The 13617-nt window shown below is 43.4% G+C and overlaps 1 protein-coding gene across 2 annotated transcripts; it reads left to right on the top strand.

Moving 5' to 3' along the window:
• The first annotated feature begins 3848 nt into the window (after window positions 1–3848).
• Window positions 3849–10120, top strand: kcnk4a (potassium channel, subfamily K, member 4a). Of its 2 annotated transcripts, none has more exons than XM_041944649.1 (6): window positions 3849–4432; window positions 5640–5757; window positions 6508–6668; window positions 7236–7422; window positions 8684–8817; window positions 8910–10120. In XM_041944649.1, exons 1-6 carry the CDS (start codon window positions 4244–4246, stop codon window positions 9999–10001), a joined length of 1881 nt encoding a protein of 626 aa, XP_041800583.1. In that variant the 5' UTR covers window positions 3849–4243; the 3' UTR covers window positions 10002–10120. The 2 variants fall into 2 exon arrangements, with proteins under 2 accessions (XP_041800583.1, XP_041800581.1); XM_041944647.1 differs by having other exon boundaries at window positions 6508–6677.
• The last annotated feature ends 3497 nt before the right edge of the window (window positions 10121–13617 follow it).

The raw sequence follows: 13617 nt of genomic DNA, 5'->3' as shown, positions 1-13617 counted from the left end.
TCCTTTTTAATTGTAGGTTACCGAGTATAGTAGTAGACTGTCTCACTGATTTAAAAAGAGATGATCAATCCCCTGCTCTAACATTTCTGCCAATATATATTCTCTCAACCCTGACACAACACAGTAATTTAAGGGCAAAATTTAGAAAGTAACATAGCTTAAAAGTATATTTTAAGATTTATACATCTGTGTTTCTGCAAGCGCAGCAAAGCGTTTGACAAGCTTTTCATTCTTTTTTTTGTGGTGTTGTAGCTTTGCGAGCAAAATGTAAACAAATTTGTCTTTTTCTCAGCTAGGAGTGTGACTCAAAACAGTGCCATCATTATTTTTGAGGATAATTATTTCCCAGAGCATGAAATCAGAGAACCAGAGTTGTAACATATGATCGGCCTCTGACGTCAGTCTTGGCTGACTTTAAAGAGATCACTTTGGGGGGTAATTGCATCCAAAGGAGCTTTATTTTCTCCCAGCACTGTAAATTCTGAAGTTACGATACTACATCCTTAACAACAGACGATCATATTCATCCCTTGAGGTTTGCCTGCCCCGTTAAAGGGGCGAGACAAATGTTTGTTTCTTCGGCTGTGGCCGACTGACACATTCACAAATGGGCCTCTTTATGATAGCCGACCAGGCTTTACTTAATTGTTGCTTGGAGTCTGCAGATCACACTGCTGTATGTGCAAGTATAATGATAGAAACAGCAAAGTATTGAAGTGCTAAGGAGGTGATAAACTATAGAAATGACCATAAAGCATTATTATTACACCAAATAAGGAAATAGTTCATGTTTTCTATGTCACATTATCTATGCATAAACAAGTGTGTGTTGTTTTTGTTTGCTGCAAAGTCCTTCGCAGACTGACAAATGTACAGCATGATATCCCACTACATAGCAGGGATCCCAAACAGAAGTAATGTGTCTGTTTTGGCAGCAGACTTCCTGAAACATTTCACTGGTTCAAAACCATGTTCAAAATCAACTCTCATACAGTTTGGAAAAGTTGTTTCCAAGGCGATAAAACAATGTTTAATATTCCTCAACATGTTATAACACACTCAAAAACAACCCTCACAAAAAAATTCAGTTAAAACGTCTTAAAATGACATCTGTTTCTTCTCCCTCATTAAAGTCCAGAATATGAAAATGCAAAAATTGTTCATTTTAGAGGTTTATGTACTAGACACAAGTAGTCTGTTGCTTCACTGTGAAGCCTATTGTCAGTGTATGTACACAATATGTTCACGTTTCCTCATCATGCTTGTGTAAGCTGCATACTGAACCATGTTTGGCTCCAAAGTATTTGCGCTGTCACAAGTCATACCCGAGTGTACATGTGTTACTCTGATATTTAAAGTGAGCACAGAGGAAACTTTCTCCCTTCAGCAGAGGAATGTGGAAACTGGCGTCTAGTGTCATACTTAGCAAATACTTCATTCCGGACAGTGAAACTCAAAAATCCAAGTGAAGTAACAATAAGCAAAGCACATTTTTAGTGGAGGGAGACTTTAAGTATGTTTGAGTTGTTGAAGAGATCCCAAACTTGACAGTTAAGCTAGGCACTAATCACATTGAGAGGATTGTTTGCAGCTGTTTTAGATTTTTTTTTTTTAGTTTCTGCAGTTCATACTTTGGTCAGATTTGTCTTGTACACCTGCCTTAAATGTAAACCTAAGCATGGCTCATGCACATCTTCTCCCAGCCTCGTGCTTCTTTTCAAACAGCTCTCCCCATGATTTATTTCCCCACCTGCCCCTCTGTTTAACTTAAGATTAGATCACCGCCCATCAGCCGCAGTCCTGCTCTTTTCTAAGCTCCCCTCACTCAATATCTTAGCAAAATATCAAAATATGCCAGCGCAAGTTTAGACAGTGATAACTAATAATGGTTGTCAGCGTTGAAGCCAGGGGCAGAGAGTGAGACTGTCCACACAAACCGAAGCCAACAGTCCATTAGCGCAGAATGCTAACAGTCGGCCAGACTCTGGGAAATCTCAGAACATTGTCAAGGTCCGTGTGGAGCCGACCAGGGCCGGCTGACCCAGAGCAAGAAGCTCCTAAATCCCAGTCCTCTGCATGTGTGTGAGTGTGTGTGTGTCTGTCTCAAAGGTAAACACAGTTCAAAGAAAACATTAGAAGCCAAATGAAGATAAGCGATAAATTTGTTTTCGATTAATGTCAAGATGTATGTTTAGAGTTTTGGCAGAGTCTAATCGTTTGTGAGAGCACTGGCAGGGCGGCCTGGTGTGTGTCAGTTCCTCCCTGGTTATTATGACAAAGTCTCTACAATGTGAACACTTACTTCATGCCCTCATACCCCGATAAGACAGAGCGAGAAACAGGGAGCTGTGCCACCTTACAGCCCCTGTGTTCCTTTATGCTCTAATCTACATTTAAACCTGTACACATGTGTTTGCCTGTTTGTTCTTGTGTTTTGTCATGCTTAAAATGGTTTGAAGGGGAAAGACGCGGACCCACAGTCCTCCACTCCTGAACACTGAAGACGCAGGACAACCGGAGAGGAAGCAGAGCAGGAATACAGAGGAAAGATTTCTCCGTCAGCTGATTTGTAGAGCTTTAACATGGGATGAGCTCAGTGACTTAAGGTACTGTCTTTATCATTCTCTCAGTTATAAAACTTTCTTTATGCATCACACAAGCTACCATAACAGCTATCATAAAAGAGAGAGGTGAAGAATAGTTCCTTTCAGTTTAACAGTATTGCTCTACTTGGCTGTGATCGCATTGGATGCATTGCGCTTCATTTCCAGCTATTTGGTAGACTGTGAAAGATTTCCTCTGAACTGGGCAAACATAGATTTTTGATATGGTTTGTTTTTTCAATGATTTCCAACTCAGTCACACGCTACGTCAGTATAGCACAAAGGAAACAAAGGGCTGTATCTGGAGCGAGCTTACCAGACCTCTGTGGCCCGGTCCTCATCTCTGCATGAGGCAAGCAGCTGCACCAGCGGCTACTAGTATAACTGGACTGAGTCTCCGACCGAACTGTCAAGTTATTATGGGAAATGTAGGATCAAGTGTTTTTTGGAGCTTGACCTATACAAAGGACTGAAAGCCAGAGTATCTCGGCCTTAGCTACTTCAATTGTAACCTTTTTAAGCTCACCTACAGTATAAAATTAAAGTGAAAAGATTGCCTGCATATGGTGCTTTTAATCCAAAGCACTACATTTCACCCTATTCACACACACACACACACTCAAACCCTGTTGGCAGTGAGCTGCTGCCTGAGGTTCAGGCTTAATCATCAGGAGCAGTTTGGGGTTCAGTGTCTTTACCAAGCACACTTTGACATTAGGACAGGAGGAGCTTGGGGTCAAAGCGCCAACCTTGAGATTAGTGGACAACCTGCTCCACCTGCTGAGCCACCCCATGTGGTATTTTAGTGTTGACTGTTCTCATCCTGTGGGTGATCTGACCTCTCATCCGCATCTGAGCATTAAGCAGAGCTACTTTATCTTAAAATTTGTGTCTCTGAAGATCTCGTATTTTGCTCACTTTCTGAGGACCCGGCACATAATGCTCTTTGTGTCAGTTGACCACTAAGACCAAACTAACTGTTCCCCACCTCCTAAGGCCCCAGGCAGAGAAAGACTACATTCCTGCTACTAAAATCACTGTAACTTTGGAAAGTGCCACTTAAGTTGGCTACTGAAGCCTCATGTCCCCCATGTCTTGAGCCACGTTTACGCCACAGGGACTAGGGACCAGGCTCTGAATTAAATTCTGGGGACGTGATCCGACAAATAATCTCTGCTCGGGGGGAGTGCTTCCCAAAGTACAGGAACTAGATTCATAATAATTGCAGCTGGATTGTATTAACAACCTGTTTTCATGTAAAACCTGTATCAGTACTGTACAGTCAGTGCAGCTATCAGATTAATGAAGTGGGGTGAAAGAATTACACCCTCAAATGAAATATGAATCGTACTCATTTCACACCGGTCCAGCCCGTAACTCCTCACTTTTCCTGTTCGCGTCCGTCTCTTTGCTTTGACGCACTGATGTATAAATAAAGGTTGTTAATGTCTGTCAGCCTTCCAAGAACACTTGTGTTGCTTGTTTATACATTTCCGTGCTCACACATACAGTGCCTCTCCAAAGGAACTTCCTGTTTATGGCCAGCTGTGCACTGCATCCTGACTGAGAGCCCGACCAGATCCTGGCCTCTGAGCTCTGACCCCTAACCCTGAAGGGGTAGGGGGGTCGACAGGGATAAAATGCGGTGCACCACCCTCCTGGCCCTGCTGACAGGGGTCATGCTGTACTTGGTGATGGGGGCGCTTGTTTTCCGCACCCTGGAGGCCCCCAGTGAGAATTTGGCATACAAAGACCTGCTCGCTACCAAGCGCACCTTCCTCGATAATAAGACCTGTGTCACCGAGCTGGACTTCCACAAGCTTGTGAAGGTACCACTGAACACACTGAGCAATCTCCCATTACGTAAACACACAGACTGCCTGTGAATGTGACTTTAAACAACTTTAACACACAAACATACAGTGTTTATTTTGCTTTTCTGTTTGTGCTGTTTCTGATTTAGCTTGACAGGCGATGTTATTAGATTCAGTGTGACTGGCACCTCCCGAGGATATCATTTTCCTCGCTGGCCATCTATAAATCTGCGTAGAAATCATAAAAAAAGTACTCTCTCTATAACTCCAGAACTTGCCTGAGAATTAACCTCAGGCTAATTGTTATTTAAGTGTCATTTACACAATTTGTTCTCTTTTCATGTCACCTACATACAGAAACAGTGACAAACAAGAGGGCAGGTAGTCAGAGGGCAGTCTTTTAAACAGTATTTCACTGCACCGAGGCTGTAGAAACTCCTGGTGGAAAGTAACAGAGTATATTTACTCAATGATTGTACTTAAATACAATTTTGTTTCACTTGTACCTGAGTAATTCATTCATTTATGCTCCTACATCACTACATTTCAGAAGCAGATGTATTTTTTACTTTACTACATGTAGTGACTTGCTAGTTACCAGTTACTTTTCATATTACTTTCCCTCCCCCCAAACACACACACACACACACACACACACACACAGACACATCCCCAAAGAAATGTGATACATTTATAAAATACAACGCATTATTAAAGGTTAAAGCTCTGGTTTTTGGCTTACAGAAGAGTGGTGTCTTTGGGGCCCTTGTAACATTTCAGTTTTTAGCTGTTCAACCAGAGTGTGAATTCCCATCAGATTGTTAAAATAAATAATTGCTTGAGGCCCATTTGTAAAAAAATTGTACAGTATTTCATATAAAAATGGACGAATTAGAGACTGATCAGCTTTATCTGTGACTCCCAGATTTGGAACCATTGAACCATATATCAAGAGGATCAAATTGACCAGCTACAACAGTAAAATGCTCTTTGCCTTGATGCATCAGTACAAACAGTCTAATAATGTATTGTATAATACAGCATCAGTCACTGGTGCCATTTTTCTGCAGAATGAGTACTTCTGATCCTAAGTCATGATAGAAAACAAGTCTTCAAAAATGCGAGTTGTTTTATTTTGTTGGGTCCTGTTGGGTCCTGTTGTGCATAGATGTGTGTTGGAGGGAACATTTCCAGTGAAATGATTGAAATCCCCTCCCTGCAGGGAGTGGCGTCCGCGGTGGAGGCAGGCCTGGATGTGAGCAGCCTTCCTGCCAACTTCACTAGCCGCTGGGACTTGGCCTCCGCTTTCTTCTTCTGTGGTACCATCATTACCACCATAGGTAAGCGGGGACTCACCTTCAGGCTACACTTTGAAGATCAACAGCTTTAAGAAGCTCTGAAGTGAAGGCTTCTGATGGGAAGATTACATACCTGATATGTTGTGGAACTGATTAATAAGAGAAGAAACGTTCCTGTCATGTCAGTTACATCCTGAACATCCTTTCCTCAGCCTGTCATCCGCACAACCAGAACTCTGATCTATGACACATTATACTTGCTTGGATTTCCAATAGATCCGATCTATAATTTGGTTTTTGGTTTGTCCTCACAGATGAGTGATGGTTTCAAACTGCAGTTATAACAACACTGCAAAGTGGCAGGGCCGGTCTGGAAGCAAAAATGATCTCTTTGGTTGAAAACTGATCTTCATCAGCTGAGCAGCTAAGCGGTGAACTTACATGGAAATGTAAAAAGTGATGTCATAATTATATCTATGCCTTCATGACTGACATTCAGAACACATATTATCATGTCAGTGAACGCAGTAGACATGTTTTTTTTAACATTCTGAATACCAGACATCTAAATCCATCTAAACATGTAAAACTGTACTTCATGTTAGCACAGAACACATCTCAAAACTGGCTCTCCAGTCTGCTGTAAATGGAAATGACTGAGACAGGAAGCGTTCGAAAACTACAGGAGCATAGCTTATGTGTACTGTGTGAATAGCCCTTAGAATTAAACACACATTCATATTAACTTATATAATACTGAAGGGTCCTCTGTTCTTCTGATTTTTTTAACAGGTTTTGGGAACCTGTCTCCTCGGACATGGTACGGCCAGTTGTTCTGCGTGTGCTATGCCCTGGTGGGCATCCCCATGTTTGGCATACTGCTCGCTGGAGTGAGTGACCACATGGGCACGGTGCTGCGTAGAGCTGTGGCCAAGATTGAGACCCTCTTCTTGGTGAGAATGGTCTGTCCTGCCCGGCAACTATACCTCAGTTGGATCCACACAGGCCTTCAAACCTATGAGGCCCAGACATTTTTTTTTGTTACTGCTGTCTTAGCAGTGAATAATTGGATTCTGTGTGACTTCCTGGTTAAAAACATTGCTAGAACCTCCTGCCACCATCGTTATTAGTGTAAATATATATTCCTGTGCTTATGAAATAAGGAATTCTCAGTTTTCCCCGCTGTTTAAAAGGACAAATGTAGAGCTGGTAATTAAAATATCATACTTACATTAAATATGGATGTATGTTACTGAGGAAGTCATTCAGTATTAATTGACTCTTAGTCTTCTCTGATAAAGAGATGTTATGGACACATCAATAAGCAGTGTTTGTGTAAGGAACACTGACCTTTGACCTGAAACCGTTGTGTAGTAAAACCACGACTGTTTAAAGCCAAACTTGAGTCTCATGACTCTCAACTTAGTTTCATTAAATCTAATTTAACGTGTAAATATAATTTCAGTCTTAAGTCACTGTCATTCATTCTGCTGCTGTGTTTGCGGTCCTCTTTCTCTCAGAAACGTAAGGTCAGGCCGACCACGGTGCGCGTGATCTCAGCGGTTCTCTCCATCCTCATTGGTTGTCTGATCTTCCTCGCCGTGCCAACAGTCGTATTTCAGAAGGTGGAGAAGTGGTCCTTTCTGGAGTCGCTCTACTTTGTGGTCATCACTCTCACTACCGTTGGCTTCGGAGACTTTGTACCTGGTACTGACGCACACAACGCACACACACACACACACACACAACACACGAGTTGTACCCAACCTCATCGCTTACTTCAGACAAGTATAGACCAGACACGCCACAAGAAATTGCGAGGTATTTCCGAATGGTCACAAGATGGCTACCAGGATATGAAAGAAGAAAATTGAGATTTTGCCAAACAAACGTTTTCTTGTATTCTTCCCATGAAATACTGACCAATTCTGTTTCTTTGCACCATAAAAATCATTCACATTAATCAGTCTGATTGCTGCAAACAACCCCTCAATGAAACTGCCACTAGTAGCCATGCACCCTATGATGAGAACTTGCAAGTACTGCAAACTTGGACATAGACATTGCTTTGTTTTAAAGCTGTATTCACATTTCAGACAAGGCCCTTGTGCTGTGAGTGTTCGTGTCTAACAGTATTTTATCCCCTATCCTGAGCTGTTCCAACACCCAGGACAAATGGCTCCTTCAGAGGCCGGCAGGCTCTCAAAAAGCACAAACAGCCTTTTTGTTACAACTGAATCTGATCGCCGATGTTTCACCCAGCATCTTTTTTTGTGTTTATGATTGTATGATTATCATTGAATTGGTACATTAAAAAACACATTTAATTAATAGTTATTTATCTGTTATCTTTAATTGCAGCAGTCTGAGGTCCAAGTCAAACAAATTCCATGCTGCGCACAGACTTAAACACAGCATCGTTATGTGCGGCACACACACACACTTGATTAGCTGAGCCACAGAAAAATATTCTTTTTTCATAATCAATGAATTGTTTTTTTTTTTTTTTCAAGAAAAATGCTGCCAGCATTTGCTGGTTACAGCTTCAACAAATGTGAGTGGCCATATAGCATGGAAATTTTCTCACTTTTATTTTCTAGATGATCGGGAAAAAAATCAGCAATTTTATTGGGAATGAATATAATCGTTAATTATGGAATAGGGATGATGCAAAAGCTGATTGCCTGCAATAATGTGAGGATGGCTTACAGCAAATAAAAGCAAAAAAAAAAAAATGGTGGAGAGAGAAATATTCTTCATCCAGGCCGTCTATGTTAAAGCCTCGTCTGCAGCTTCTCCCTTGCTGAGGTTTCACTGAGCAAGAAGCTGTCTTCCGTCCTGCTCCAGGACTGTTTTGTATCAAGACTCTCTGACCCCTGTGAGGCGGCAACAGAAAGGGGAATACTGTGTCTCTGTGGAGATCAGTGGCACATCACAGCCCATTAAAACCAGCTTTCTCTGTGTCCAGGTGGTGGTCGTGAGGGCATGTTCTTCAAGCCTCTGGTGTTGTTGTGGATAGTGTTTGGTCTCGCCTACTTTGCCTCCATCCTCACCATGATAGGCAACTGGCTGAGGGTGCTGTCCAAGAGGACCCGCGCTGAGGTGAGAGATGAGTGGTGCTAGACAGCCAGGAATGTATCATAATTTTTTTTGGAGGGCTCATCTTTTAGGTTGCTTGTGTCTCTCACTCTCAGATGGAGGAATTGAGGGCCCACGCGACAGACTGGACCCAGAACATCCAGAACATGTCCATGGACTTCCGCATCCCAAACCCTCTGGAGTTCAACGACCCCTTCCTCCTGCAGCGCCGGCGCTGGAAACGCAGCGAGCGTCGCCGCATACGTCGCGGAGCCCAGGGCACTCTGGGACACTGGGCTCGAGGGGGATCTGAGAACGGACACCTGCCAAACCGCTGGGCCGCTCTCTCCAGCTCCATGAGCCAGCTGGATGCCCATCCATCTCTCGAGAGGGCGGTGGTTGCCAAGTCCAGGCCGCGAGTCAGTGCTGCCGGAGGTGAAACGGTCCCGAGAGTGGGGCCTGGATTGAGGGTTGACCCCGCTGCGGGTCTGCAAGTGGAGGGCAGGTCGTTTCCTCCTCTGCTTGCCCGCTCGTTCTCCCTCCCTGTGGCCCGCTCCACCTTAGAGCTGGACTCAGCAGGTGCAGCCCTGCAGGAAGGATCCCTCTCTGGATCCGAGTCTGCTTTTGACTCCAGATCAGACGTCTCCTCGGTCTCCTCGTCCTTCTTGGCCCTCCGCAGGTTCCAGCCTTGTTGTACAGTCAGCAGCATGGAGGAGGGAGGGACCACAGACATGAACACAGCGCAAGAGAAAAACGAACTGACTCCAGCAGAGAAATATGGATCTGTAGCATACAATAGCTGCAAACACACACCTGCCTCTGGTTTGCTCCCTCTCACTTCCTCTCTTACCCCTTTTATTCCTCCCTCTCACCACCCGGTCCTCCTTCCCTCGGCTCCACTCAACATTGCCTCCTCAGCCAGCTGCCAGCTGCTGGACTTCTTCGGAGAGAACCTGGCATACATCGACGAGTCCTCGGACGCTCTGAGTGACCAGCCAGCAGCAAGCGAAGAGAGGAAGAGGCGACCACGAAAACCAAAGAGGAGGAGCATCAAGAGGCAGCCGGCACAGAGGTGGAGCCCCCTGCAGGTGAGGAGGCCCCACAGTGAGATGCAGCCACCTTCAAATCCCCCCACACCACCTCCAGACTCGTCGGTCTCAGACCTGCCCCCATCAGAGAACCACACAGGTTCGGCTCCGACACTCTGACAGACAGAGTCGACATGTGACAGAACGGACTCCGAACAGAAATATAAACACTTTAGTTTTTGCTCCAGTTTTTCAGGAGTTGGAATAAAAGACCTGAGACTTTTTCTGTGCACACTAAAGGATTGTTTCTCTGAAAATTTGAGCACAAATTTGGTAAAATCGACGTTAGTGAGTGCCAAGGTACCTTTGCCAAGGTAATCCATCCGTCTGGAAGGTGTGACATATCAAGATGCTGAATAAACAGTATGGTTATAGCACGGGTGTGCCTTGGTCTGGGCACAATAAAAGGCCACTCTAAAATGTGCCGTTGTATCCTGAAAAAAGACATTTATTAGGCACTGAACTATGGATTTCACTTTAGTAGGGCTACAGATATGCATTTTTTTGCTCACAGATGGAATGGATGAATGGCACGACAATGGGCCTCAGGATCTCATCTTATTATCACTGTGCATTTAAATTGGCATCAATAAAATGCACCTGTGTTCATTGTCCTTATCTTATGTCTGCCTGTCAATAATCCCACCGCCACCATGGGGCACTCTGTCCCACGCTGTCCCCATGTCACGCTGACACAAGCAAACCGCCAATCACACTGTCTGCCTGTGCTCCGAGATAAAACTGCACATTTCAGAGTGGCCTTTTTATTGTGACCTGCACACGGCACACCTAAAAATCATGCTGTTTAATCAGCATCTTGATACTCCACACCTGTCACAGGGATGGATTATCTTGGCAAAGGAGAAGTGCTCACTAACATGGATTTTAACAAATTTGTGCTCAGACTTTGAGAGAGCCTTTTATGTGCGTGGAAGAAGTCTTAGATCTTTTACTTCAACCTGTGAAAAATGGGTGCAAAACCAAACATGTTTTTATTTTTGTCCAGTCTAATATTTCACACCAAAGATGTGGGTTTACAGCAGACTTCACACTCCTGCCGCTTATAACATATACAGTATTTTCCACATCTAAGTCTCACCATCATGAATGTAGCTGATGTTTTTGGATATTTTTAGTATTTATGCTTAGCCTCACAAAGTCGGTACACAAATTTTGCTTTGTTACTTTATGATCCGGCAATCTTGATCTTTAACAGGATTAATATTTACCATGTTAACTATTGTTGTATAGCTAGATGGCGCTAGATGAAAAGTCAGGGAGTCACCAAAGCTACGACAGGTCTGTCCCAGTACCCACACTTGCAGTCTTGCACATTCACACACCTGCAGGCACTTGTAGTAGACAGCAACAGACAGCCACACATGTTGGATTCAGTGAATAGTATTATTATTCTAATAACATTGGGAACGTCAGGATAGATTTTAAATAGCATATCCTTTTATCAAAGATTAAGAAATAAAAAGACAGAAACATCAAAATAATACCTCTTTTTTATGTACACTAGACCTACATGCTTCTAGATTAGACTCGATTTAATTGCTTTGTTTATTAATACTCCTCTTAGCTCCTGAATGTGCCTTTTCCATCTATTTGTAACTGTGACATTGTGTCACTGATCCGAAATATTTGTTCCAACACGTCGTCTGAGCTCAGTCCCAGTGTGGATATTGGGATGAACCTTTCGGTTCATTCTGAAGGGGGACAGGAACCACATTTCATAGCAATCCATCCAGTAGTTGTTGAGATATTTCCGTCTAGACTGAACTGATCCATATTCCCAGGTTGCTCCTTTTCTCGAAAAATGATTTTGAAATAAATCTTCAGAGAGATGAAGAGGACTTTCAAATGAGGGAATTATGCCACACCTGGAGTAAACAGCTGGTCATGAGTCTTAGTGGTTTGAAGAGACTTTGAGTCACATCATTATCCATCATTACACATAATTATCTACTTTGTCGATTTGTCCTCCAGCCGCTGAGCTTGATCAATTCTTGGCAGACGTTTTTAACACTAAATCTCAGACTGAAGCGGCTTTGTGAGGCTAACTTTTGGCAACTGACTACTGGCCTAAATTCAGTGCAGCGTTTCCCACAGTGTTTTATAGCTGAGGTGGGCCACCTGGCTTGAAGCAAGGCAAAAAAAAAAAATGAAATATGGAATACTTTTGTGACATTAAAAGGGAAAAAGAACATGGGAAAAGAGCAGAGGAGGTATTTTTCACAAAACAAACGCCATATATTTCAGAAGTGTGACAGAAGATGTCATCTACCAAGAAAATTAATCACAAGACACAATGCGTCTGGATCTGGGTGGCTTACCGCCTCGGCTAAAAAAAATCCCTGGGGAAAACCCTGCAGTGGGTGGAGAACCTGAACCACAACAACAGCACAATAGTATCAAAGCACGGCAGGGCCATCATTCACCCTCAGACCAGTGTGAGTCCTCTGTGTGACGCGTCACACGAGTCCCGACTATTGAAAACTTTCTTCTGTGTTGAAACTGTCCGGCTGTTGGAGGGAGGAAACAGGTGGATGACTTCCTCCTGTAAAGGCTCTTTGATCTGCTGGTTCATGAAACTGAGTGTCTTTAAGGGTTAAAAAGGGTAAAAGTCAGACTGAGTCACTGTCCGCTGCTTCGTGTTTAAACATTTGTCACTCCTCGCACCATGATAAGCATCTTTGCGTGCTCGCCTTGGATGCGAGTGGTCACGGGGTTATTAAAGCGACGCTGAGTTTATTTTTAAGCGTGTGGTGTTTACCAACTATACTATCAAGTGTCCTTAAGTCACTGCTTGTGACCACGTTCCCTCTTGGCTGATGCTCCTCGTTAGTGTTTTATTATTTCCAAAGACTCTTTGCCACCTAAATAAACTGTGCAGGTGTTTTGACTCGTGTACACACCTACTGTACTGTTTGTCCTCAGCTGAACCCTGTTGGATGCCTCATAATGTCTTAAAGTTACACAGTAAAGTGATGATCATCAGACCTTCCTTGATACACACACACACACACACACACACACACACACACACTGCTATTTGACATTAACTTTATCGAGGCTGAGCCTGTGCAGATGCCTTTGAGATTTTTTTTCTTAAAGGTCCCGTGTTGAGTAAGGCCTTGGAGCACTGTTTGTTATGAGTGGATTCATTCCACTGATCAGCAGGTGGTGGTAACGTGTCAAGAAAGACACTAATGTGCCAACAAAAGCAGTCAAACAGTTTGTTTCTCCCAGTCCAATCACTGGAGACCAGTGAAACTGCCTGAATCTGGTCATGCCAACATGCTGGTTTTGCTGAGGTTTTAAGAGCAGAACGGAGCCAAGTAAAAACAAACTATGACATTCAGTGATCTTATCTATAGCGGTCGCCATTGTTGTTATTACTTCTCCTTTGTTCTGGTGCACAATTTGACAACAGCATGAGAATGATGTTAGTCGCTGATTGGCTAATCTCCCTATGGCGCTCACTGAAGCGCTGTTTCCTGACACAATGCCACATGAATCCGTCGACTCTGTGAAGTGGGCTGATTCAAAGGTCCGGACCCAACTTGTGTCCCAATTTCATCCTACTTTTTATGTGTATTTTTTACATATATTTTTGTGTGTTCACACTGGAAAGTGACAAAATTCAGTACTTTAGACTGTTGCAGTGTACTGTGAAACTGATTGGGGAAAACAAACAAAAAAGATGAAATCTCTACAAAGATATTTTGGT

Source organism: Chelmon rostratus, chromosome 9, assembly GCF_017976325.1.
Source record: "Chelmon rostratus isolate fCheRos1 chromosome 9, fCheRos1.pri, whole genome shotgun sequence".
Classification (NCBI taxonomy): Eukaryota; Metazoa; Chordata; class Actinopteri; order Chaetodontiformes; family Chaetodontidae; genus Chelmon; species Chelmon rostratus.
This window is presented reverse-complemented; position numbering and strand designations above follow the sequence as displayed.

Excerpts from the sequence above, each read along its gene's own strand:
- kcnk4a (XM_041944647.1), top strand. The coding sequence starts at position 4,244 with ATGCGGTGCACCACCCTCCTGGCCCTGCTGACAGGGGTCATGCTGTAC. Across the intron at positions 6,678-7,235 it reads CCCTCTTCTTGGTGAGAATG|AAACGTAAGGTCAGGCCGAC; the intron begins GTCTGTCCTGCC and ends TCTTTCTCTCAG. Across the intron at positions 7,423-8,683 it reads CTTCGGAGACTTTGTACCTG|GTGGTGGTCGTGAGGGCATG; the intron begins GTACTGACGCAC and ends CTCTGTGTCCAG.